The sequence below is a fragment of the Acipenser ruthenus genome, chromosome 15 (genome assembly GCF_902713425.1).
Source record: "Acipenser ruthenus chromosome 15, fAciRut3.2 maternal haplotype, whole genome shotgun sequence".
Lineage (NCBI taxonomy): Eukaryota > Metazoa > Chordata > Actinopteri > Acipenseriformes > Acipenseridae > Acipenser > Acipenser ruthenus.
The window spans coordinates 1,831,780-1,859,048 of NC_081203.1; the positions used below are offsets into that span (position 1 = coordinate 1,831,780).

General features: G+C 41.3%; 1 protein-coding gene across 4 annotated transcripts in view; it reads left to right on the forward strand.

Annotated features, from left to right (window-relative positions):
• LOC117962659 (ras-specific guanine nucleotide-releasing factor RalGPS1-like) overlaps positions 1–27,269 on the forward strand; it is a 136,439-nt gene that overhangs the window by 93,246 nt on the left and 15,924 nt on the right. For all 4 annotated transcript variants that reach the window (XM_058986753.1, XM_058986750.1, XM_058986751.1 and 1 more), the window contains 3 exons: positions 14,747–14,884; positions 16,205–16,298; positions 23,220–23,287. In XM_058986753.1, the coding sequence (XP_058842736.1) occupies positions 14,747–14,884; positions 16,205–16,298; positions 23,220–23,287 (300 nt within the window). The remainder of the gene's footprint in view (positions 1–14,746; positions 14,885–16,204; positions 16,299–23,219; positions 23,288–27,269) is intronic.

Genomic DNA, 27,269 nt, shown 5'->3' on the forward strand with positions numbered 1-27,269 from the left:
GTTAATTAATCGATTGATTAATTAATATACAAATGATGTTGACTGCAAGTACTGTATAAGGCAGTTTCAGTAAAGGACTAGATGTGAGCTTCACTGGAGCAGGCTATCTCTGGGCCAAGACAAAGAAAGGGTATCCTTTAAGGTCAGCGACTTGAGCAATGTAAGAAATGTTTTGTTGGTGGGGGGGGGGATTCTGTTTCAAGAAGCGGTGCCATGCCCTTGTGGCAGCTGAGCTGTCAGTTAGGCAGTGTGGCCGGGAGGGCTATTTCTGAGGATTGGCCCCGTTGCATGTCCTGTGCAAAGCTGGTTCTCAGTTGACCACAACAGAAGGGAAATCTGTGGGCCGAGACGGAAAACATTCCGGTTTCTTCATCCCAGCTGTCTGGTGTGAGCTCATTGTTTGGAAGCCGCTCTGGAATCTCTTTGTGTACAGTAGTGCTTTTTGCACGTGTAGCTCAGATTTGCAGAGATCAGTTGTTTTGTTGCATTGTTTGGCTTGGCTCGAATACAAAGGTCATTTTGTACCATCCGGGCCCCTCACCGCTGCAAGGAGAAGTCTGACTTACCGAGGTGGGATTGGCTGGTTTTCTTAATGGTTTGAACAAGTAGATGCACTGTTAGGCTAGGTGTTAGGAAGGCTTTGAAATCTTCTTATCCACACAACCTGTTTAAAAGTTTACTGCAATACCCTATGCTATAAAAGCCTGGCAGATCGCAGAGTAAAGCACATAACAGTGTGATCCGTTGTAAAATTAATAGGAATGGGCTGTTTATAAACCCCTAAATTAAAGACTTCTTTCTGGTTTGATAACTCTATTGGGTGTGGGTTTTTTTTCCTTTTCTTTCTGGTCTGTCAGCACAGGTTTGGCTGTATAATACACTAGGTAAACGGCCTGTGAAATGGAATTTTTATTTTTTTATTTTTTTTATACTGAGGTCTAAAGAGAGAAGGCCAGCATAAGTTCCAGTCCTAACTTGTGTATAATATAGACAGGAAGCTGATGGCTAGTTTTTAACCAAAGTTTTGCATGTCTCATATTTACCCCGGAAAATAAAAGCTGAAAAGAAGTGTTTGACTGTCCAGGATCTCATGAGGTAAAAGCCCAAATGTTTAGACTAGTCGCAGCAGACCAGCCATTTCCATAATGTCAAATGTTTCCACTCCTTTTGTTTTTGGCTATGGCTCCTGTCAGAGAAACCGTACTGATGGAAAGCAGCCCTGCTGGTGTGGTGGAGCACATACCCGGTTACCCTGAACAGCATTACACTTATTTCCCATCAGTTACCGATCTTGATATGACTTTGATCACAAGGAAACCCGCACCTTAGTTTTGTCATTGACAGTAGGTGATGTCTGTTGACATTCCTTGTCTGTAAAGGAACAGATGTTCAAACCGTGGACGACTAACAATCCGTAGCGAAATGGAAAATTCTCCACGGTGAGATAACGTTCACAGCTGATTTGAAAGTGACGGACAATCATCTTTAAGCTATCGACGCCAAGACTTTAACCCTTTCAGTCCTGAATTATCCTTGTTGAGATGAAGAAGGAACTTTTTTTTTGCATATATTTGTACAGTACCTCAGACTGGGCCAACCTAGGAGTCCTTTGAGGTTCCAGCGTGATTTCCGACGGCATGTGTTAACATACGATAAGAGGTCCCGCCAGGACTGGAAAGATTCAATATCATTTTTAGGTTAAAATAATACGTTTTTGACACTTCGATTCGGTTTAGGATGAGTGATTCATGACTTGTTATGTCGCATGTTTTTCTTTTAAAAGCAGCTTCCCTGGAACGAATGTGTAATCTTAATTCCAGGAACGTGTTTTGCAACAGTGACTCCTGAGGTGAGATAATTTGTGCCGGGGACCTTTTTAATACATCTGTCAAACATTAGTTTAATAACACTATCTTATAACCATGATGTGATTTATTGGATCCTGTACAGCATCTGTACACCTTTTTTGTTAACAAATACCTGCAAACATTTGTTGCTTTGCACTTTTATATCACCAGAATCCCAGGAAATGTTCTGCTAACATGATTCCAGAAAATACCAGCGGAAATTGGCCAAATTTTGCAAAATACTGCAGTGGGAAGGAATCTGCCTATGTGCTTCCAAATCTGGGCAGTGGCCTGCTTTTTCGTTTTTTCTCTGTTTTGGAATTAATAGGTAGGCGTGTTGGAAGGAAGGAGCGAGACTCTGCATTACGACTCTTTTTCCAGTGCAGTGGAATCTGAGATAACATTGTTATGACACCAAACTAGACTTGCTTTCACCTCGTCTTAATCGGAACAGAAATAATTCACCAGCGCACTTAGCTGTTTGTTTAAACTGGACTCCACACAGAAATCTGTTTAATGTTAAAAAGGATTATATATATATATGTATATATATATATATATATATATATATATATATATATATATATATATATATATATATATATATATATATGTATTTAATATTATTGTGGTTCCTTTGGGATATCCACTGGGTTTATTGTTCAGTATAGAAGAGACTTTGAACAAATTGGCTTTACCCTCAATGGCGATAGAACGGTACTGCACTAAGGGGTGATGGCAGCACAAGGGCAGCTGCATTGGTGTCTGAGGCCGTCATGGGTAAAATAGAATCACACTGGAAAGTTTGTCATGCCAACAGCAGCACAATGTTATGAACAAAATACACTGCTGCAAACTGATTGTGTTGCCATTGCTGATAATGCTGTGCTCTGCTTCGTGCCCACACTGGTACACAGAGACTGAAAGTGCAAATCCCCTGCTGGGAAATGGCAAGTTCTGGCAGCATCTGTAGAGTCCACTTTGCAGGTTGAGTAAGACTCCTGCAAGCTGATCTTTCAATTGCATTGTCAGACCTATCAATTGCAAAGAAAAGGAGTTACTTTCCAAAAAAGGGCTGTAGATTCCAAAAATGATGGTCATCTCTTCTAGTGGTAAGCGGTGACTTGAATGCATAAATACTGCTTTAACCTCTGTTGGTTTTAAATGGACCAGTGTAGATATCGGAGTAGACAGTTAGGTGAAGGGGCTTAACAGTGTGCTTGGGGTATTGTATTGTAGCGTCTTCCAGGATAGCTGTCCTTCCCACACAAAATAGTTTTGTTTTAGATTACTCTATAATGATACGTCCGTCTTTCTACTGACCTTTAACTAAAACCAGCCAGCCGTCGACGTGTGCAAGATGAATCGAAGCATGTTATCCTGTCAAGAATACTGCACTCTGTGCATGATGTATGTGTACAGCACAGGGAGGAAATTGGTTGAACACGGTTGCTGTATGTCTCTGTCAGTGTAACACATGTCACTGCCAGCTGGTCTTTATTAAGTATAAGATCAACGGTTTTCCTAGATAGCGAAAGGTGACATTAAAATACATTCTTTCCCTATGAAAGCCCATGTGAAAGCAGCGACCCATGTTTTATAGAGCCATTTCAAAGACTTGTCTTGCGCGCGATGGGCCCAGTGTAACAGCTGTAAGAGCAGCTGCAGCTGCAAATTCGGATAATTATACAGAGATATCTTCTGACAGCCAGATCAGTTGTGATGGAAAATGAAACGCCGGTTGACGTGCAAGTTATTTTCTGTTACGGCTGCCAAGTTTAAAGCCCTTTTTACAAGTTTGTCCTTGTAAAAAGTGCTTTGTCTTGTAATTACAGTAAATGAATTCACGATCGCGTACATTGTGGCCAGCAGTTTGTTGCATTATTTTATTTTTTTTATCCTGTCTGTGTCTTTTAACATGCTCCTTGGGTTGCAATCAAATCAAATCATAACTCAGAAAACGCCTGTGCTATCTGTTTGAAGAGTCGTACCAGGAAAAGCCTCAGCTGAGCTAGTCTGCAGGCTTCAGGCCAGCGCCTGTCTCCACAAACTTCATCCAATTCATTTAGATGAAAACACATTTTTCCCTTGTGCTGTTCTAATCTAACCTCCAAAGTCCGCGGCCATCATAAAGAGAACGGCAAGCTGCCAAGATAACTTCCACAAGATCCAAGATCGCAGTCTGAGATACACTGCTGTGCAAAAGTCTTAGACATGTTGTATTTTTCTACTCTGATGCATTATGAGAATCAACAATTTACTCAAAGCCTCCACTAGTGTTTTCTACTATTCTAACAACCTTGACTTGCATAAAGAAGGAAAAACATTGAGTGAAATATCTCGCATCACTTGATTTTCAAGGTGTGGTATCCGAAGCATAATCATCAAGTACAGAGAAACATCATCTGTAATTGACAAACCCAGGGCTGGAAGACCCAAAAAGCTGTCTAACAAGGATGAGCAATACTTGAAGATAATACCCTTAAGGAATAGAAAGAAGACAAGCGTTGAATTGACAACAGAACTGGCAGAAGGCACAGGTGTCGTCCATCAACAGTCCAAAGCACCTTTGACCATTGTTCCGTAGTCCAGTTTCTGTGTTCTTGTGCATGTACTTTTGGTCTTTCTTAAAAGAGGTATTCTTACTGCAGCACATCCTTTAAGTCCTGATTTCAAGAGTGACCTTCGTACTGTTGATGTGAGCCGCTCTTCGCCTAGTTAAGACCTTGATTTTTGGGGGATTAAAAAAAAAAGGAATAAGTAAAAAGAACACGTCACTCGGAGGTGTAGCAAGATTTTTCTCACAGAGTAAATCACCCGGCCGTTTCTCAGCAATGCTTCAATTTGAAGCAGCTGTTTGTCCTGCTGTGTCAATAAATCACACAAAAGGGTGCTGTCGATTTTGTTTGTGCAGGTAGCCTGCTGGCTCCATATCACATCCCAATTGCACCCGTAAGACTGCAAAAGCATTACCAAGGGAAAGAGGCGACTGGTTTGCTTTCTGGATTTGAGCTGACTGTCCGTATCAAGAAGGCACATTCCCCAGGATTCTTTTTTTAAACGCGCAGTAACCCAGGGGTTTGATCTTTGCTCTTTTCGTAAGGCCTTCGGAATTTACAGTACATCTGCTGCAGGATGAGTTGAATGGTTGGTTTTGAACGTAATGCTATGTGCGGAGTGGAACTGATCACACTGACTAGCTGCTGTCACCACTGTGCTGCTCCTGAAGAAATGGACACCCATGGTTACTATGAACTCAAGCCTCATTTGCATCCAATCAGTTCTGACATGTCTGCTACATCGATGAATGCCATCGATTTGAAAAGCAGTCTTGTTTGTTTCTGTAGTGAAAGATTTTGTTTGCTATTTTTATCTCTCTGGGACATTTGAAACCTCCCCTCAGGAATCTGAGATCTTTTTATTTTATTTTATTGCTGGTTTCGTTCAAAGAGCTAAATAACTACTGCCCAGTTGTTTACTATTTAGCATTCGTCTCCTAAAGCATTTTGAATGGGCGCAGACTTTTAAAAATGATAAGAAGGCCGGGGATGCCAAAAATATGTTCTAATTTGAGAGCGAACTTGAACTTGAACGGCTGCAGTGTGAGCCCATGCTTGACTCGGTTGGTGCAGCCAAACTCCGCTCACTTTTAGCTGTTGAAAGCCACTTAAGTTACATGACCAACGTACAGTAATTTCCACGTGGCCGCTATAAAAAAAAAAAAAGTTACAAAAAAGAAAGAAAATGAAGAGGTCAGCTACGCAAACACAGCCCTGCTGACCCCAGCGATTCGTCAGGAATACAAACTTGACAGATTGCGGGTGGAGGTTCAGATTCAGGCTTTGTGATTTAATAGAGCCTGCTATCTTTGCACTCCTCTTTCTCGTTCCTGTTCCAGCTTCCTACCATATCTACCTGTAATATTTAACACAGAACCAGCACTGTACTGTGAACATCCAAGAATGTTACATTTTAAATTTAAGAAGATATAAAGTAACGTATATGTATAAGCTTTTAATCGGCCCCTTTTCAAAGTGGTGGTATTAGTTACAGATGCGTGCTCTGAATATGTCAGAAACCCTTAAAGTGATCCGTGTAAAGGGTGGAGGTAACATAGTGCACCTTGGAGAGAATCCTCTTCAGGTTTCCTTTTTTTTTTGCGAGCGTCTCTCAAACTTTGCCTAGCAACCGTGTATAAACACAAGCGGATTACATTGTTAAACAGGCATACAAGCTTTTGTTCACAACCTGGTAAGTATTAATACGCCTTGCTTGACAATAGGAGAAGTGCTGTTGTCGGCTTTTGTCTAGAAGCAAAGCGTTGGTTACTTGCCAGTCGAAACGTGCACAAAGCGGCACTATAAGTCTTGAAAGCGGTTTTGTAAGTATTTATCAATGCAATCCCTGTGTGTTTATACCTGGTTGCTATGCAAGGCTTTTTGAGAGAGGCGCTCATGACAATGGCGCGGTCAGCGTTTAAACCACTTCGCTCTTAGGGTATTAAGAGTTGGTTGTGTTCCCCGGTGATTCATGCAGCTAATCCTCTTTTTCAATGCGATAATCCTTGTCAGAGGAGCTGGGTGAGAGGAAGCTCTCCTTCTCTTCTTCTCATTTTAGCTCTGGGCACGGGTAGGGCAATCGGGTTCTGAGATCTCGGAGTTGAAACCCCTTCCTTTAACTGTCACCTGGTTGCTTGATGCGTCCAGGTAAGGAATGTGTGTGGCAGCCTCTAATCAAAATCGTAATTACAATGGGGGGAAATGCTTAAGAGGTAATAATAACAAGGATTTCAGAGACCTCCCAGAAGTACAAAAACTGAATTCCCCATCATTTTTGTCTGAGGTTTTCCACTCTTTTATTTTGACTTTAATTCTGGTGACGACTGTTTTTGTTGTGCAGTTGGTATTAGGAACCCTCTTAAAGATACATTTCTAGTGCCCTGCACTGGAAGTGAATCTACAGTGGTGCTGGAATTCTAAGTTAATGTCTCCAAAGTAAAAGGTGGGGAAAAAAAAAGTTGTAAAAAGTTTCTGAAAAAGGGCCATAATAATAGTGGAGAGATTTTTTTTTTTTTTTGTAGATTTTTAAAGATCTTAAAAAGAGTTGATAAATAAATAAATAAATAAATAAAATACAGATGCCCAAAGTACTAAATACATTCTGCCTTTCTAAAACAAACCAAGTGCAATCAAGTTATAAAGTGAAGGAAACCTGATTTTGTTATTTAAACAAAACCTGGGATTCATTTTTTTCCCGTAATTCCAGGGTGTGTTTTTTTCACGCAGTCTTGGCTTGAGTTAAAACGAACTTAAATGCTGGCACTTGCCTTTGCCTGCTGTAGTGTAAAAGAAAATCCTACAGCTACCGTTTTCTCCCTAGCTGTAAACACAGATGGGGCAGGTATTGGAAGGCTGCACATTAAAAAGAGTTCAGTGCCTTTAGAAGAGGGAAGCCTGGTTAAAATCAAACCCTGGTTGCTACCAATATATGGTTATGCCACGATATGAAACTCTTCAGTGTCTCTGTTAAGATGTCGTTAGGACCGAGACAGGTTGATGCACCTGGCGTAACAGTGGTTGTGTAACCTGCGTTACATCCAGTCCCAGTTTAGGTCAGATTTATTGTGTGTTCTTCTTGTTGTTTAAGTCACTTTGTATATTATTCTGTTCAGTCATCACACTCTGGGGACGTCTTAAAGCTCTGGTGCTTCTCTTACATGCCTTCCCTCCAGGTACTGCTGGTACACCAGAGTGTACGCATTAACCTGTCCCCCCTGAAACACTTCCTAGTGGATATAAGAACTGCATCACTAAGAGCGTTACCACTTGGAGCAAATGTGGTGTTTCTTCCATGCACAGGAGGTCGGAGTATTACAGGGGGGACAGGATTCTGGTAACACTCTGGTGTCCCAGCTGAACTTAGAGAGAAGTCTTCTTCAAGAGCCCCTTTGAGCCACCGGGGTGCTTTAAACTACTGAAACCAGAAAATTACAGTTCCTGTTTTGTGACCGCGTAATCACGTCCGACACTGAACTGCAACCTCCGCTTCCTGTTCTCAATCAGATTGATTGTTTCACCCATTGTAAAGTGCGCTTTGTAACATCAAAACCAGCGAGCACAGGGTATAACCTCCTCGTTTTTATAGCCCAACGACCATCTAAAGGATGTGGACTAGAAGAGGCTGTATTGCTAACTAGGTGATTGGCATGTGGCGATTTGTATAAAGAGAGATACCCTGGCGTCTTGTGTATTGTCACAGCAGTCGAATGTTATTGCCTCCGTGGAGGCTTTGGTTTTACTCTGCTGGCATTTCAAGGATATTGTTTTTTCTGTGTGTTTTAGTGATCCCCGGCAATTGTCTTTTGTAGGGTAGGGATAACGTTGTTTAGCGTCACTAAAGGTTTTGGAGGCGTGGCCACAGCATTTCCTTATATGTGTGTAGCAGGGTCACGATGCAGAATGTATCTAGATCTTCTATAGTGTACACAGTAGGGTTTTAAAGGGCTGTATTGTGTAAGTTGCACTAAAAGTGTGATTTATGTTAAAAACCAAATGGTCATTTCAGTAGATCTGCGAGAACAAGGGTTTAGTGTGAACTGTTACTGCCTTAGTCGCAAAAGAAACTATTGTGTTCCCCCCCCCTTAAAAAACACAACAATGAAAGGGGTTTAGTGCACATTGGAAACTTGTAAGAAGAAATCTAATGTGCATGAAAATCAACCAAAAAACGTCCAGAAAAATATCAAAAAGTGTGTACCACTACTACTACATTTAAAAAAAACAGCGTTTCTCCTTCTTGGTCTTATTTATCGTGAGGGCCCTGCCTGGAAAAGTAAAGCAATGGGCTCGTCTTCAGATCTCTGTGATCCGAACGTGACAGAACAGCCTTGTGTGAGTGTGTGGTGCACTCCCTTCTTCAGGATAACACCAGACTACAGTCTATTAAACACATGGAATCTGAACACAGACAATTTCTATACAAAGCCTTTGACAATTGAGCCTCTATTACAGACAGGCGGTAACTTGGCTGCGGGCATCAACGCTCGTTTGCACGTTAGCTGACCAAAGCTGGGGCTAGCCATCAGCAGGCATTGCTTAGAGGGTCAAGCAGGGTGACACAGCTGATTTGATGCACAATAATTGACCAGCCACTTTGGCCATTCCGGGATTCCATTTGGGATTACTTTACTCCTAGAACACTCATCTTTGAGCAGTATTCTTGGAATCCTTGCCAGCTTTGCAGCACTTTCCATTTAAAAATACACAACCCGATCCTTTTGTTTATTAATCCTGTCAAATAAAAATGGGGCCGTGTACAGTAATTATGTTGTTGTGTTTTTTTGTTTGTTTTTTTTTTTTTTATTGCCATTGCTCATAACTAGCTGGGCCCAAACACTTGACGTCCAGTAAAACCGCTCAGCGTGGTCTCAGCTTGTAAACAGATGAGTTTCCAAGCAATGCAACACTACACACTGCAGAACTGCGCACAGCTGACCTTTTCATATATAGATATGAGATATCGTTTTTTAAAGAGGTTCAGCTCTTAAGCGCTGCCGTTATTTAAATCTAAGTAGTTTATTTTACCCAGAATGATTTAAACAATGCATGAAAAATGTGGCTTAGAAAACCAGTTTTGATGCCATCTTCAACTTCAGATTCTTAAAGGAGTTCTCTTATTAACAACATAAATATTATCACCCCTCATCCTGGATTGGCACCCATGCAGGTTGGCTAAATTACCATGGAAACGCAGTATCTGGGGCAGCAGGGTTTTCATCCCAGGTTGAGTGGTGCATGGAAACGTGGGATAAGTAAAGCCTTGGTTTGCAACTTCCTATTGTATAGGAAGCAGATTTGTTTGCGCCCCAGTAACGCCACTTGTACTAGTTTAGCTGGTGGATGAATCCTCATGGGAAACCCAATATTCCAGCACAGAAAATGTGTTTGAAACGGAGAATGGCAGCCTGCCTCCAGCGTCCAGACAGTACATCAGCAATCCTTCGCACGCAGCTTGTTGAGTTGAGTAGCTGTGTATCACACTGATCTTGAGACACCCAGAGAACCATGTTATACCAGAACTGAGCACTGTCCGAATCACAAGACGTCTCTGCCGTGCTAGCCAAAAGGAACGTCAAACTTTTCTTCTTTTTTTAATTTCATTATTTATTTATTTTTTATTACTGGTCCTGGGAAGTTGAAAAAGATCTTTTAAATGTATCACTTTCTTTTTAGTTAGCTTGTTTATGGAAAGCTACTTTTTTATATAGGTTGGTGCACTGAGATACAAGCTTTATTTTCGGCAATTGAATAATATACGATTTGAACAAAAATGTTTTGAAAAATCGATCCTGTCATTACGGCAATAACACAAACCAAATTCATACAGGTTGTGAAATTGTTACAATTGCCCATAAGGTTTGAATACTTGTGATTGGCTGTTGTAATGACAGGAAAGCTCATAGTAAACGTGCAGTGAAAACATTCGTCACAAAGGTTCCCATTGACAGGACAGCAGCCTGTCTCTGAACGACTGATATAATTGAAGCCTGACTTTATTATTATTATTATAATCCAGTAATATAATAGCTAGAAAAGAGGGTGCATCAAGTGTACTTGCATATAAACATCTCTAGCATGTTATCTACTCTGAAGACGGCTATCTCCTTGTACACCCTGTCATTTAAAATAAATATTTATTGGTAGACAACTCGTAGAATAGTCTATATTCATAGGCACCAGGAGATTGTCTAGATATGTTAGTGTTGTCTCCCGTACAGAAGGGTAACATCAGTTAAGATGCAGAAAGTAGTTTCTCAAGACCCAGAGAGACCACAAATCAAAATAAAGCTGAATCGAAACTGTGTTTGAACTGTAGAAAAAATTACAAAAATACAGCTTTCCAGGGGTTTGAGGCTTGAATGGAGCTTGATGTATAGTTGTGCCTGACTCTCGTGACAGTCTGTTTTATTATTCCTTGATGGCTAGGTCTGAAGAACAAGCAAAAAAAATAATAATTAAAATAATAATAATGATGCTCGCCTAGAAGACACTTTCTGTGGTTTTGTTTTAATGATTTCTGCACACATTTGCAATATTATTCAGTTAAAAAAAAACAAAAAAAACAACCACATGCGTGGTTTATAAAAGTTTTGTACTGTCACCCTTGATTTATATTAGATTTATCACAGCACAGTTTGTTTTTGCCAAGGTCAATAGCGTTACATTTAGAAACGCTGAAAGAAACTTTTGTCTTCAACGATGGTCGTCCATCACTGAATTTATTCCGCTCCTTTTGTTATTTCTAAAAGTATGTGTAATTGATCTGAATTGTACAAAGCCCACATGGAGTACCTCCCCGTAACATTGCGTTGTGCGTTTCCATTCCACACACTGCACTGGATGTGCTTCTCCAGTGCAGGTTCAGTGTGCTCTACAGCCGTTTGTCATCTCATTCGTACCCTGGCCCAGCTGAAGGACCCAGAAGCACAATGCTCAGTGATGTCACTGTTTCACGTTCCCTATGGGGGAGGAAAGACTCCACTCGTCTCGCATGCAGTTTGGCAGACGGAAATGAAACCTTCAACGCAACTGCAGAATAATCCAACCTGGTGAAGAATGCTGCCCTATGAAAATGCCACAGAGATGGAAATTGCCATTTATCGAGGTTATTGCTCGGCCAGTTTGGATGGCTCCTTACTGTTAGAGCTACAAGGTCATCACGCAGTAGATGCCCTTGATGGAAAAGGTTTACAGCATGAAGTCTACTTCTGAAGAGTTGGCCTTTTCTTATTAGGGATATTACAACTTCAGAAAAAACATCATCTAAAATGTAAACTGATGATCAACTAAGTTAAGTGGACGAGGGCGAGCGCTTTCATCAGTGTACTGATTAAAACTGTACGCGGAGGTATTTTTATATCTGTTAGCAAGAAAAGCGAGAGAGTGTTGCACGCAATGCATTGCAATTCTGTTTGAATTCTTTTTTTCAAAACAACTTAAAAAAAGAAATAAATAAATCCAGACATGTCACCTTGAAGCAGTGGAAAAGTTAGGAAATATTATGACACTGCTGACAACAGACAGGCATCAGCACTTGAGATTCCTCCCAGCTGCTGGCAATGCCATTTCCTGTTGCACAAAGTGTTGGCAGGGCTACTAGTCTGGACTCAATAGATCTCCTGTGTTGGAGGGAAGGTTTAGAGTCGCCAAAAGACACTTAATGTGAAACTGCTGCTCCAGACCTGGAGCCCGATTTCAATTAACCTTTTAGGTAAAACTATAAGGGTTGTTTTGGGGCTATCGTTCTGCGCTTGTCTGAAGAATCCTAAATGCCGGGACTGAACCGTCATCCTCATTCCGTTCAAATCATGTGACTTTTCAACTCTGAAAAAGAAAATGAGAGTGTGGTGGGGCGGGCAGAATTGAAAGGTTACGTTGTCATGTGACTTGGAGGGAATGGGGGAACCTGCGAGTCCCACAAGCAAGCTCAAAGCCAGGTAAAGGCAGCTGTATGAAAAAAAACAAAAACAAAAACAAGCCTCAATATTGGAGAACCCAGAGCCACTTGGGGTGATTGAAAACATCATTAAGGAAAGAGGAATATAAGTAAGCACGTGGTATCTGAAGAGCTTCATTCTGTTTCTTCATGGACCGTGTTTTTTTGTTTTTTTTTAATAAATTATGATCTCTTTGGAGACGAATGACTTTTATTGCAGATGGAGCCATATGCAATATAAGCAGTATATACTAACATTCAAATGATGTATTGCGGTTACTGATTTGTTAAAGGAAGAGGTCAGAAGGAGTCTGTCCAAGGTTATACAACAGCTTGGCACAGAAGATCGTCAATTAGGGAAAGTGTTTCATCAACAAGAGACCAAGCCAGGAATCTCCGGGTTACATCACTGTTAAAATATTACATAAGAAAAACGCTTAAAGATCTATAAATATAAGTGACTCGTTTTTAAATAAAAAAAACAATACAAAGCTTATTATTTCTGTTGAAAAAAAAAGTTTAAAACCCGTGGATCTGTCTTCCCTCGTTTTTGTTGCTTAATTAATCGCTGATGATTGATTAGCTGTCTGCCCAGAAGCAGAATATGTGTAATCAGTCTAGATACAAAAGAGGTGTGATGCTTCATCTACACATGTGCTTATTGCATCTAAAGTTGTGGATAGCAAGGAGTTTAGAGAGTAATGCACTGGACACAATGTATCTGAACATTTCAAAAAAATCTAAAGACCCTGGAAAAGGACTTTGAACGGTATGGGATAAGTCTTAAGATCCCCCCCCCCCACCCCTATTAAAAAGCAGTTTGGATTTACACAAATCTGTAGCCAAAAGTATTTTTTCAGATATCACTGAACTGATTTGAGTCACCATTGTACTGACTGAGTAGCGTCTGCATGGACAGCGGCCATGCGAGTCTCAACCACACTGAATTACTGTCCTGCCCTCGACAGAGGACAGTCTCCATACGTTTTAATCCTTCACCTTTTTTTTTTTTTTAAGACACTGACCGCAAAGGTCGCCCCTTATTGACAGCTGTGATGGTGATCTGCTAGTTGAGAATGAAATTTAAATTGTTAAGATTAAAACCGGTATCCGTGACGATTCTACAAAAAAAAAAAAAAAAAAAAACCACAAACAATCTATCATCACTGAACAGTCTTCCTTAATTCCATTTGCATCATGTGATCCCATCTCCCCACTCTCTCTCTGTATATGTAGAGTAGGTTGGGCTGCAGGGGTGAAAGGTCACGTAATGGAATAGGGATATTGGGTCATCGCTGGGCAGTTAGAAATCTCCAGGGTGGAAACGGAGATACAGAATGATAATAACTCGGAATTGGAAAAAACAGAACCTAGAACCACTCACAAGGATTGCAAACACCCTGGAAAAATAAAAAAAACAGGTGAACTAATGAATAAAATGATATTTGGAGCCAAATATGCTTTCTCTTTTTAAGTGCTGTTTCTCCAGAGCCCAATGATATCCTGTTTTACTTTTTAATATATATATATATATATTTTCATTCTAATGTAAAAACCTGACAAGTTTTGTGTCGTTTGGCACTTGCAGAAAATATTCCGTGTTTTTGCTTTTCCCCTGCTGGCTAGACATTGAATAAAATGGGCTTCGGGCCCCGGTCTGCAAATGTTTATGGAGTCCACGTTGCACGGTACCTCAGTGCTGGGGTGGAAAATCAAGAGCTGGAATGGGCCCTGTAACAGCTGCAGGAGGGGGTTACACATAGCTTCTGTGCTTGAGATCCAAAATCTACTTTTTTTTTCATTAATCTCCAACAATCGAAATGCTGAAAGAATAACCAAATCCTTCATCGGTCTTGATGAACTCCTTCTTTTAGTTCTGTTTGATTTTCCCATTCAAAGAATAACCCATGCAACGTTTACGCGAGGATAAAGATACACCATACAATGCAAGTTGATAGCAGGAGCTATGCAAGGAGGTGATGCGAGGACAAGGGAGGGTTTCATGAATGTCGTGCACAAAGCTTGCATCATCCTTGCGGTTTGTGTGTTTTTTTTTGTGTTTTTTTTCTAATCCAAACTTCAAGACTCCTTGTGTGATCCATGCATCCTTGGCATCTTCCAAGCAGGACCCTTCTTGCATGACAGCCTTTCTTACCTTGCGTCATGTCTTGGTAGATCCTTGTCTTTTGAATTGGTGTGGGTTTGGCTTTTAGACATCACTTAATGTATAGGTGAGAGGTTCGGGCTTCCATTGCATAGCACTTTTAAGCTATTCCAGGTTTTACTATGAGTGTAAACCTGTCCAGCTATCAGGTTAAATATTTTTCTTAAAAGTAGTTCTGTGCTCCTTGGGTTTAGCATTAACGATTTTAAACTAATTTTATTTTATTTTTTTTCCACTGTAGGAATTTACCTCTTCGACATAATCTACATTGATTCTGCTTACCCTGCCTCGGACAGCATTCTGGAAAACAAGCAGAGAACCAACCAGATGAACAATCTCCTCCGAATAATCTCCGATCTCCAGGTCTCATGTAACTACGGTAAGCAAGGGCTTGTACAAGCAGGATACAGAAACTGTAAAAATATATATATATATATATTATTATTATTATTATTATTTATTTCTTAGCCGACGCCCTTATCCAGGGCGACTTACAATTGTTACAAGATATCACCTTATTTTTACATACAATTACCCATTTATACATTTGGGTTTTTACTGGAGCAATCGAGGTAAAGTACCTTGCTCAAGGGTACAGCAGCAGTGTCCCCCACTGGGGATTGAACCCACAACCCTCCGATCAAGAGTCCAGAGCCCTAACCACTACTCCACACTGCTGCCCCATATATATATATATATATATATATATATATATATATAAAGATCCCTTAAATAAACAATTCAGAACGAATATATCATTATTATTTTTTTATCTATGGTGGAAACTATCTTGAGCAAGAAGATTTCAAAGCCATTCGTTATTTTAGAAAGGGTGACCCCCGCCCCCCTGATCAAAGCTGATACCCCGCTGCCCCTCTGGATGTGGGGCTAAAGGTTGCATTTACTCAAGAGCTGCCATTGCTTCATTCTCAAAGTCACTTACAGTATACATGTGTTTGGCCAGTTGCCGCTAAGGTCATGTGTTTCCAGGATGGGCTTGTGCTGGCAAACTCGCAATCCAGTTCCAGTGTGCATTGCCTTGAGGCCTGACAGGTCCCAAGTGCGAGGAGAGATTAATTATACAGTAGTTGTTTTATAAAGGAATATTCTAACTGCGTCTAATCATTTTAAGTGGGAGAAGGTTGTTTGTGTTAGGGTCCTTAAACCCAGCTGTCCGACAAGTGGGATATAGAAGGGGCGGCTGTGTGTACATAATTCATACACGCTCAAAAGAGCCAACTTCCCAACGTTTCGGTATGTTTGAGATCCCTTTGTCAAGGGCAAGTATGTTTGAAAACAAACAGTGGAGATACTTGTAGGATTTTGATGCCATGGCAACCACACTCACTTATTTCTATTCAAATCTATTAATGTGTTTGTGATGTCATTTACTCCATATGATATATAGTGTGTGTGTATAATATCTATATATATAGAGAGAGAGAGAGAACCGCTTGTCTAATTGTATTGAAACTTGCTAAGTACATTGAATGTAGCATAATCTGGGAGTATTTTGAGGCTCTCTGTCTGTCTGTCTGTCTGTCTGTCTCTCTGTCACACTTCCAGCTTTATATATGAAGTCTCTAACTGCAGAAAAATAAAAATGAAGGTTCATGCAAAGTAGTCAGACACACGGTAATTGAATATCTTGGAGGCAGCATCAGTGTTTTGACAAAACTTCCATCTTAATCTTCCGCAGACTACCTGGTGACGTTGCCCCATGTGCAGAACTACTTAATGTCGGTACGCTACATTGAAGAGCTTCAGAAGTTTGTGGAAGATGACAATTACAAGTAAGTTAGCATATCTTCCCAAACACATACCTTCTTGACACAAACATACATCACAGGAGATGAGAGGGGAGAGCAGATGCTCAGAGAGGGGCTAATTAGTTTCCAATACTGCGTTGCTAAGACCGCGATGATTGATTCGACGAGTGGTTGAAATAACGTCCAGCTGTGTGAGATGAATCTGTCTTCAACAAAGTGGAATATGACTACTGCAAAATGAATATTTCAGCTGTGTGTATCAAAGCTACATGGAGTCAAGTAAGAGTGTTCAAGCAAGATGCGTGTGTTTATAATATATGCTGTGTATCAAATGCTGCTGTTGATTTGATACAGCCATTTGATATAGATTTGAGAAATGCTTGGAAAGAAGCGCTGATGCGGAAGTGTGGATAAATCACATGTGTTTTTAGTTTACCCTCAACCGGAAACATTCTCCCGATTAACAAGAAAAAATATTTACAGAGTAAACGGGTTTCTCTGCCGTGGAAATTTTCGTTTGTTTTGTTTTTTGTTTGTTTTTTTTACTGTTTAGAAATACAGCAGCTCAGATTCAGAAGACTACCGGGTCATTTAAAAAAAAAAAAAAATTTATTGACGTGGTAAAAAAAACAAAAAACAAGACATTCAGGGAGTGATGAGACTAAATGTGCCTGCAGATCTACCTACTGTATATAATGTTCTGATACCAAACACATGCATCTTTCCATCTCTAAACCGGGTCTTGAAATGCAGGGAGTGGGGGGTACACTACCCTGCAACTTCATAAGTTACACTGCCTACACGATTGCTTCTGTTATCGTCTTTGTGTGGGGCATGTTGGCTGTTATGTGCGACGGTAACATGTGCAAAAACATGAAAATGGTGTGGTATATGAGTATGCATATTAAAGCTACTTGTTCAAATTACAGTAGGTATTGTACTTGTCAAGACAAAACTGCACTTCTGTCTCAATAAAATCGAGTAACGCCTCAGTTAATTACTAGGGTTGCTTCAGTGTGTTGAGCCCACTCTGAAGACGGTGCATAACGGATGCCGTTCATTAGCTTTTCCAATAAAGAGATTCAGCTGTTAATGTGTCGCCTTTGATTTGATTTAGGTTTTCTATCTTTGGCCAATTTTTTTTTTTTTTTCAAGAATAGCTACTGGCAAAAGATAAGTTGTAAAGAAAAAATAATATATATTATCCAGCTCTTTTTTAAATATACTGTAATAGCACTTTTAAGTTTTAAGCCAGGCATTTCCCTGCTGATCACGGCTGTAAAAATTCCCTCCTTGTTAGGTAGTCATTTTGGTCAGCCGTCCCTTCCTTTAGAAAGCACTTGAAACGCGGCAGTATCATTTCACGCTCTAGGGCATGTGGTTGCAAGACATTGTTTGAAAACACTGACGTTTGCCTTCGTTTTACACACATTTGACTTTTATATTTGCAGGGCTGTAACAACTTATTACAAGTGCTGTAGTCGGCTACAAAATCACATCCTGAAAAAGCCTTTGCAGAACCATTATCAGACCAACACGTTGCCAGCAACAGCAACACAATGGATATTGTATCCGTGATATTGCCATAGATTATAATGGAGTGTTGGTTCGTGTGTGATAACATTGGTAGGTAATATATGATAGGTAATACAATACAAATTAATTTGTATATAGCATCTTTCACATTGTGGCATCCCAGAGCGCTGTACAGAGAGCTCATGTGTACAATACACTCCAGCTACAACCGATTAGATAAAAGCACGTTCAAAAAAGGATGTTTTCAATTTAGACTTAAAAGAATCCAATGTTTCAACCTACCTAATGTTAACCGGAATAGAATTGCATTGCCATTGTGAACATCCCATTATTTTATAATGCAACAATCTCCTTAATGGAAAATATTCTTTCCAGTGCTGCGCCTAATTTATGGTCTTTCGCTGAAAGGAAGGAAGCGATGTCTCAGTACGGTTGTTAAGCACCGTGGAAAAGCACACCTGGTCTCACCTGAAAAGTGTTTCAGAGCATTACTCCCAAGAGCCTGGCACCAGCACCCTTGGCATTTCAGAAAAGCATTGAAGCGTTGTGTGCTGTGACCGTCTCTCCCAAAACCAAATGGTCGCTCGGATACTCTTGGATGGCAAGATTAATTCTGCAGCACTTTGTTTTGGAATCGGGGCCCTTTCTTTTGTTTTGGCACCCTAAAGTATGAAGTCATTTCGTTCAGTATTTGTAGATGTCATCACCTCTGCCACTGCCAAGTAACCACGGTGATGATGTCACGTGCAGAAAAGGTGTTTCACTTGTAAACTTTCATTCCCCCAGAGGCTGATGTATTGTGCATATGATTTGAATGCGCTGTTTGTTTGTTTTATCAAACTAGAAACTGATTTCAACGGTCTGTACACTTTTGCTCCCTTCATTATTTTTTTTTTTAAATCCCAGTTGAACAATAAGCCTTTTTTATATACATTACTACCCCTTATGAAAGTTTACAATAGTAAAATCATGCCAAAGTGTAATAAAACATAGGAAAAGCTTATTATTAAGCCTGGAGACGTATTATAAAGCAAAAAACATTGAAACTATGGTAAATGCATAGCATAACCGTAGGTAAAACTTAGGTGGTAAACCTTCATAAGGGGCGCGCCAGCAAAATTATGCACTCAGGTTTTATTTGAGAGCAGCCGTTACCAGACGTGTGGTCTGTGGTTTTTCGTAATGGAATTCATTTAATTTAATAGCGCAATCTGGAATCCTCTCACAGAAACATGTAGGAAAAATACATTGGTGCACCGGCAGTCCAGCGATCTGGATTACTGGAACCTTTTTGCAGGCATTCCCAAGGGTATCCATTTAGTAGCAAGGTTGTGATTCTGAGAACTGTGGGAGAACAGAGCGCATTGGAAAAGAATGCTGTGTATGAAAAGTCCAGCCACAAGTAGAGAACAAGAAAGAAGCCTTAGTTTATGGGTAGCGTCACTGTGAGCGGATTGTGCATCTACTGTAATGGAAACTCAAGCTTCTGGACACAGGAGACCAGCTTGTTCAGCTGCAGGGAAATGACTCATGTTTATTTAAAGTCAGACATGTGCAGTAAAACCACCCTTTACAGAAGATCAAAACTGAAATGTATGTTTAAAATATATGTTTTGGTGAATGATCAGTGTTTCCTCTCTCTGTCTGACTCTAAACCCATTCTGCTGGGTGATCCCAATATAAAATAAACTGCTTCCTCTAAGAGATATCACAGGTGGGCTCTTTTTTTTGCATTGTTGAGCATCCCCGACCTGCCAAATAATGACCCGCTTTCCCTCCAGCTCTGAGCTTTACAGTCTCGAAACTCGCTTGAAACCCTGGCTCAATAAAAGGCGTTAGTTATAATTTAAAGTTCTGGGTACATTTTAATGGACCACGTAAGTTTCACTTGCAGGAATGCTGGCCCTAGCTGAACTGCACTTTGTGTTTCCTGTACACTTGAAATAATAGAATGAAAACTCTGCCACTTCTTCATGTGGCTTCGAAAGGCATGTCAAAAAACTGAGATGCGTGCCTCCAAATGGTAATTACCGTCTCGGAGAAGTATCAATTGAAACTGTTGGATGTTGAGCGGAAGGCAGTATTTAAACTGGGAGTGTGCAAATTGTTTACAGCTCAGGTTTGGAATATAAGCGCTGTGTGGATTTGTCAGGGATCAGTAATTAACATTCGCCACAAAAAGAACACTGGGAATTACACTCTGAATTGCTTTTCAGATTGACATCGCAAATCACCGTGCTCAGAACCCCAGCAAGCACTGATGTCGCTGCATCGCGTGCACTGAAATGTCCGAACGCTATTTTTTGACATAAGTGTTTGCAGAACCCAAAGTGTGGTTAGTCGATAATGACACGGGTGTCCAGTGCTTAGAAGTTCTTTTCAATTACAATTCACCCCCATGCTGTGTTCTGTGTAAGTTTGAATGTGTGGCTGGGCAAACATAACGTGAGCACGCTTTTCATTCATTTCAGCTCCCTGTACCCGTCTCTATTTAAATCACAGCCCTGCCATTGAACAGGATTATAAATAAGGTCCTGAAATGGATCCCGTTGAGTTGTCATTCATTGAGCTCAAATGAACTCAGTTTATCTTTCCACTACACAGTGAATCCACTTCCTGTGCAGCTGGTATTGAGCACCCTCCTGGTAAGCATGCTCACTTAGCTGCACGTACTGCAGGTACAGTCTGTGGTGTCAGGTAGGACCCTCACACCTGCTGCACAGCACAGAAAGTGAAATCAGAGAGTGGCGGAAAGCACTAACTGATAAGGAGGTGTGACTGAAGACATCACAAGTGTCATACAAAGGTAGCTGTAAGCAGGAGTCTGGGGAATGTCGGGAGAGATGGGGCTGCTGCAGCGAGGTTTTAAGCGTGGGATAAAGTCAGCTTCTCTGCGGCTACCCTTTGCTTGAACGGTCCTACATTTATTCAGCATTGCTAATCTGATTCTCATTGGAAACATTTGGTTCACAGTACCGTGGAGACTCGTTTTTTTCCTCGAATATGGCAGGCACCGAACAGTGAGTGACATTTGGCTAAACCACATCACAAACAAACAATTAAGATGACACATGTTAATATACCCAAATTGCTCAGTGACTTAAGTGGATACAGCTGCTGGTTAATGATTCATTATGGAGTTCTGGCAGGACAATGTAAAAGCTTGGTGTGTCAAGACAGTCATTGGACAGTTGCCATATTAATATCACCTAAAATAAACACATACACGTATTTGCTTGATTTATTTTATTTTTTCTCCAGTATTCTTTTGATTCTTTTTCGCTTGGTTCTTCTTTTACTTTAATGTAGTTAGTGGCAGGTTGTGTGAAATTTCAAGTACAACATATACACATGCATTAGACAAGCATTGCTGTCAACATTTACACAACTGATACATTTGTTGTAAATAGATACCTTGTTAAAAACAAATGCCTTAGTCTAATTGAATCTACTAAAGGACACTTTTTTTAATTGTTGTAATTTTTAATAACTAGCCATGAACCCTGTTGCCACTTGCTGGGCACTTTGTGCATTACAGCCCTCTAGCACGGTGCATAGAACACCTATTCAACAACTTTGCAAAAGCTGATAGGCAGAATGGAAATACAACACAACTTTGCACACAAAATGTGGGTGTTATTCATGCACAGCTACAAAGCACTTTGTCAGGCATGGTCTGGGATCTCTCTAATGGTGCCCAGGCAGTAGCACTTCTCATAGGCGTCCAGCGCAGTGCAGGATCCTTTTGTGATTCATTGCGGTAGTCCTGGAGTCTTGGTACCCTAAATGATGTGCTTCCACCTGCCAGTTTTCTTATTGCTCTGTGGAGACTAGCTTTAACACATTGGAAAGTGACTTAATAATGTTAAAGCCCCTGCCACTTGCATGGCACTTTCTGCATTACGCCTCTCTGGTAATGTGTATTGCAGTTCCCCATTGCTTTCTGTGCTGGACGGTGTGCCCCGTTTTCAGATTAAATGTTTACCTCTGTATCGTTCACTTAACCCACGGTTTCAGTAAAGAAGCATGATGGTTCAGCATACAGTACATAAAGTGGAGTTGAAACTGGAAAAGGGGTGCTCTGTACTGGTGTAGTTGGGGGGGTTCAATTATAGGTAACAAAAAATGCATTGAAAATTGGGTAGAATTGCCAGCGGGTTAGTGGTTTTATGTCACTGCAGTTTGCAGCTGCTCCTGTTTGCAACAGACAGGGAAGAGAATCCGGTGAAACATCTCTCTTGGAAACTTTGTATCTGGGTCATTCTTCGAAAGTGGTTCTCGGAGGGTTATCAAGGGGGCTCCCTTCTGCAGGGGCTGTCAGCCCATCGAGGATCGTCCACGGTGGTCTGTTGCTTAACATTGTGGGTACTTTTCCATGCCCCACAGCGGACACAGTGTGTGCTGTGGGCTGGATCATTGCAATAGTACTAAGGGAGGAATGGGGTAACTGCACGGTGGTGCAGAGCAGATAAACAATAAACCAGTGCCTTGGTTTAGTAAACTTTTCTGAGCTTTTAATTCCAAGCAGTAAAAGAAAGCGTGCAGACTGCACAAGAAAACCAATCCGTGAATCTCATGTGTTTTGCGTGTGTGCGTGCGTGTTTGTTTAAAAATAGTTGTATTTAAAATACAACCTAGTGTGTGAGATGATCCTGTTTTGTTGTGATAGGCGTTTGGTGAAAGGCACTTTGCAGTAATAGCCTTCAGGGGACGATGAGACATTTGATGTTTTTTCCTCTAAACTGTGTTCATCCCAAGTTGCTTCCTGCGTTAAAATCCTCATCTGCCACAACACCTCGACTGCACTGGATGGTTAACAAATCAGCAGGACACTTTGCTGTAGAAAATGAAACACCTCTTAACTAATCTGAGTCATACCATCTGTCAAGAGGCGTTGTGTGTCCCTGTGATGAAGCTGCACACTGTTGCTTTTGTTATCAATATTGAACGAGTCACCAAGACATTAAAGAGCTTGCAGAGCACTTCTTTCTCAGTCCACCTGCCTTTCGTTGCATCTCTGCGCTTTGAGTGTGGTTGCGGTTTGATTTCTTATCTCATTCATTTTGCATGCGATATGTTGCTTCCACCTGCCAGTTTTCTTATTGCTGTGCAGTGAACAGTTTTTCCACTTAATAAAGGTAAAACACCTGTTTTGAAGGAGAGTGTATTAGTTCGATCTCGCGTCTTGTATATTTGAATCTAAGGTGGGGAGACGAGGTGAGATTTCAGTTAACAAGACAGAGCAAGTCTTAATTGATACCAGAGATTGAAGGGGTTTTTACAATTTTATACCACATCAGCTAGCAGTGTAGAGCCTTCCTGTACTAGCCTGTGTGTGCTGCCCTCATTGCCATTGCTTTTGAGCTGTTTCCCCCTCTCTCTCAACCCCCTGAACTCTTCTCATTGCAGGCTGTCCCTGAGGATCGAGCCAGGCAGCAGCTCGCCACGCCTGGTGTCTTCCAAGGAGGACCTTGCAGGTAAGCAAGAAGGAACCCAATGGGGGGGAAAGTGAACATTAAACATGAAAGGTAGCAAATTCAGCATGGACTGGGTCATCTCACCACGCTGTATCAACCCCTACTGGACAAGTGCAGACACTGCAGAGCTGGCGTTTGTCCTTCACGGGCTGGTTGAGCTAAAGAGGTGATTGGCTTGGCAGTGGGATCGGAGGACGCCCGCTGACCTTCAGTTCCCCACAGCTGCTGTGGGGAGCAGGACATTTTAAACTGCGGAGGAAAGAAAAGAAAAGCCGCCTGTGTGAACCTGCCTTAAGTGAGCCTAGTAATACATGCTGCATGTATTTTATATGCTGAAATGGGACTTTTATAATATCCAGGATCATGTTAAGTTGACCTTGACTTTTTTCGTAATGGGTCTTCGTGTGATTAAAACCACATGCAAAATCCAATGCATCATGTGGAGAGATTTGTTTTATAGTGTTGTTCTCCCTGCAGCCCAGTTTGCCAGGCATGTAGCCTGTGCACGGTTTCATGTTTGTTTTATAACTTCCTCTAGTCTGCTACTGACTCGGAGCCGCATTCAGCTGGCTTGATTCTTTATTTAACCCACATGCCTTGTTTTTTGCTCATTTACTCCAAGGCTCTTGCTACAAGCAGGCACACTTTACATTCTGGGGTCTAAAGCCCCAAGCTCGTTCTGTTTAATAGCCTCTGTCATCACCAGTGCTACCTCTGATGAATGTAGCACAACGACCGGCATATTCAAAACAGGGCGTAGATGATCGCAGAGCAGACGCTAGCGTTGAAGGCGGATATCATTTTGTTCTCCTATTCTTTTCATCATGTAGTCATCGTTACTGAACCACTCTGTAAAGTGCTAGTGCTGGAACAGGGGTCCACAGTGTGTGTAGGGCTGTATTCCATGTGGTTTTGTAATTTCAAGGGATTATGTCATGGAATGATTAAATCATTGTCTACCTTTTTAACTAAACGACAGAACAGTAAGTGCAAGTCTTTTAACAGGGTGCTGGTTGGTCTGTTCAAACCATTACATGAACAATTTGGAAGAGAAATGTGGTATGGCTTGTTCTGAATCTGCACCCAAAGTAACGTCTGGGTCTGGCTCTTTTGCATTTACAGTAAACTGGTACAAGCGAGTCTGACCGAAGCTAGTGTAACAGGGCGGTTCGCTCCCAGCCTCAGCCCTGTTACATTGGTGCCGTGACCCGGATGAGATGAGATTTAAAAGCTCTAAAACCAAACTGACGATGCCCGGCTCTCTTGCATCGTGGTTAAGACGCTCGCTTGCAGTGCCGCGGCGTCGCCGGGTCCCGGCCAGCCTCTGCCCTGTTACACTAGGATGCCTCGTACAAAATGTATACAGGCTCCACATAAAAAACAATGCTGTCATCCCTGTGCTGTGTCCTTGTTCTGTTTGTTCAACATGTGTTGGAAAAATAAGGCAATCCAACTGGGTGCAAGCCAAGTGTACAGACCAACGCAGTTTCCTCATTTAGGACAGAGTGTTTGAATTTATGGCTGGCATTCACCTTTATATAAGCAGATTGGAAAGGTTTGCATTCAGGCCAGAACTGGTGATGATTTCGTTCCAGCACCGTTTAAACCATCTCATGTTTAAATTGGGGGGCGAAGGGGGGGGGTTCAATTATATTGAAGACTGCGGTCTAAAGAATTCATGGAATTTGCATTGTGCATACTTGTCTTTTAAATAATTGGACTTGCTGCCGTTACCTGGAGTTTAAATTGTTCAGTGGTTTTGCCCATTTATACTGGAATTTTTTTTTTTTGCAGGAAAGCTCAATTCTCTCTTGTATCCCGGCCGCTTCATTCCAGTGGTAGGACATTCTAGCAGTGGATTTAGTACAGTCTGTTATAGTCTGGTTCCAGGTTCAGTGTTTTGAGAATGCACATGGTATGTTAATTAAAGGGCTTTCATTTCACAGCATGGTATAGATCCGTCACTGCAATTAATTGCCTTTCTAGGACAGAACTGTTGAACACAGCAACTTCAATGTCCTAGTGTGTAATGTATTCCAGTATGTACAAAAGTAACCGTGGACATGATACAGTACCAGGAGATTATATATCTGGGGTGGAGGGTGTCTCTTAGTTTGCTGTCTTTAATTTAAGCACTTTAGAATCAAATGGCTGGTTTCACAGACCCTGATTAGCACATGCTAATTCTAGACCACCTTACCTGAGGTTGCATTAGGTAGTCCAAGACCATTGCTATTCGGGAGCTGTGAAAGCAGCCCTGTAATGATAGAATGTCAGTTCGGTGATACTGAGAGATGCACTTCTTTGGCATGTAAAGGAAACAAGCAGTTTCAGAATGGCAACTTCACGGGTGCTTCCTTGAAAGCTCTTTACTTTGTAGTGGTACAGTGTAGATTATGCTCTGTTAAAAGTCCAGAGATACCCCCGATACAGTTGTCTTGGCATTCACACAATTCGAATGCAAATCCCTCCGCTTCCCCTGTAAATACGAAGCTGCTGCTCACTATGATTGCGTTGCGGAATCTGTTTGTAGCGGTTGCCCCAGTAACCAGTAAACAGCCTCTGGTGTTTTTTTAGTTTTTTTATTTGTTCATTTGGTGTGCTGTAATTACAAGCCCATTGTGAGGGGTCTTCCACATAGAATAGTTCATTTACAGGCAAGGCTTTGTTAATTGTCTTTAATGAGAAGGCAGCCCGGCAATGTCAATATGAACACATAGCGGATCTGCAAGGAGTGCCAAGAAACTGAATACTGGATTTATTTTTGTTTGATTTCTTTTTACACACCCTCTTTCCATAGATATTTGTACTGGACCTTAAGGGGTTGTTTATGCTAAATGATGGTTTGGAAATGGAAAAGTTTAGTGGCAAATTTCTATTGCATGGGAGCACACTGGGAAATCGGAATTACACAAGGATGGAAATGAGACTTCTATTGCATAGCAGTTGCACCCATTCCAGGTTTTACTATGAGCTTGATTAGTGTATAGGTAACAAGCTCGGGTGTGTCTTATTAAGCTCATTCTAAATCCAGGAATGGATCACGCTGCTGTGCAACAGGAGTCTTGTTTCCATCCCTACAATGAGTCTGTTCCAGCAGTTAGCAGGTTAATAACATCAGCGTGTTCTCTGGAAGTTCGGGGTAGTTGTGTACTCTCCAAGTGTAAAGACTGGCTCTCATTTCCGATACTAAATATTTCTGAACACCGGTACAGCTTGTCGTACAGTCTTAAGTCTAATGATCTCAGATCACAGCCGTTGCATAGAGGATATACATATTCTCAGAAGAAGGCTTAGCGTAGTACTTTACTGAATAATATGAAGAATTATAGGAAACAAATGAAATTGCCAAATGAATGAGGCAGCATTACTCAGTTGTTCCATGCAACAAATGCCAAAATTAATTCAATAGCGGTTCAAACAGAAACTTTTTTTTTTGTCTTTGTAGGAAATGTCTAATAGTGAGATCATGTGCAGCAGTTGTAAGTTTAATGGTAGCCATGTTAATAAATTCTATACTTTTTTAATGTTCTGCATAAGTGGTCAAAAACACTTCCACAACTGAGGCAAGCCAGTAGGGCTTTCTAGAGACTCTGCCCCACATGGGGCTTTCTATAGACTCGGCACCACAGAGGCTTTCTATAGACTCGACACCACAGGGGCTTTCTATAGACTCGGCACCACAGAGGCTTTCTATAGACTTGGCCCCACATGGGCTTTCTAGAGACTCGGCACCACAGGGGCTTTCTAGAGACTCGGCACCACAGAGACTTTCTAGAGACTCTGCACCACAGGGGCTTTCTATAGACTCAGCACCACAGAGGCTTTCTATAGACTTGGCACCACAGGGGCTTTCTAGAGACTCGGCACCACATGGGCTTTCTAGAGACTCGGCACCACAGGGGCTTTCTATAGACTTGGCACCACAGAGGCTTTCTATAGATTCGGCACCACAGGGGCTTTCTAGAGACTTGGCACCACA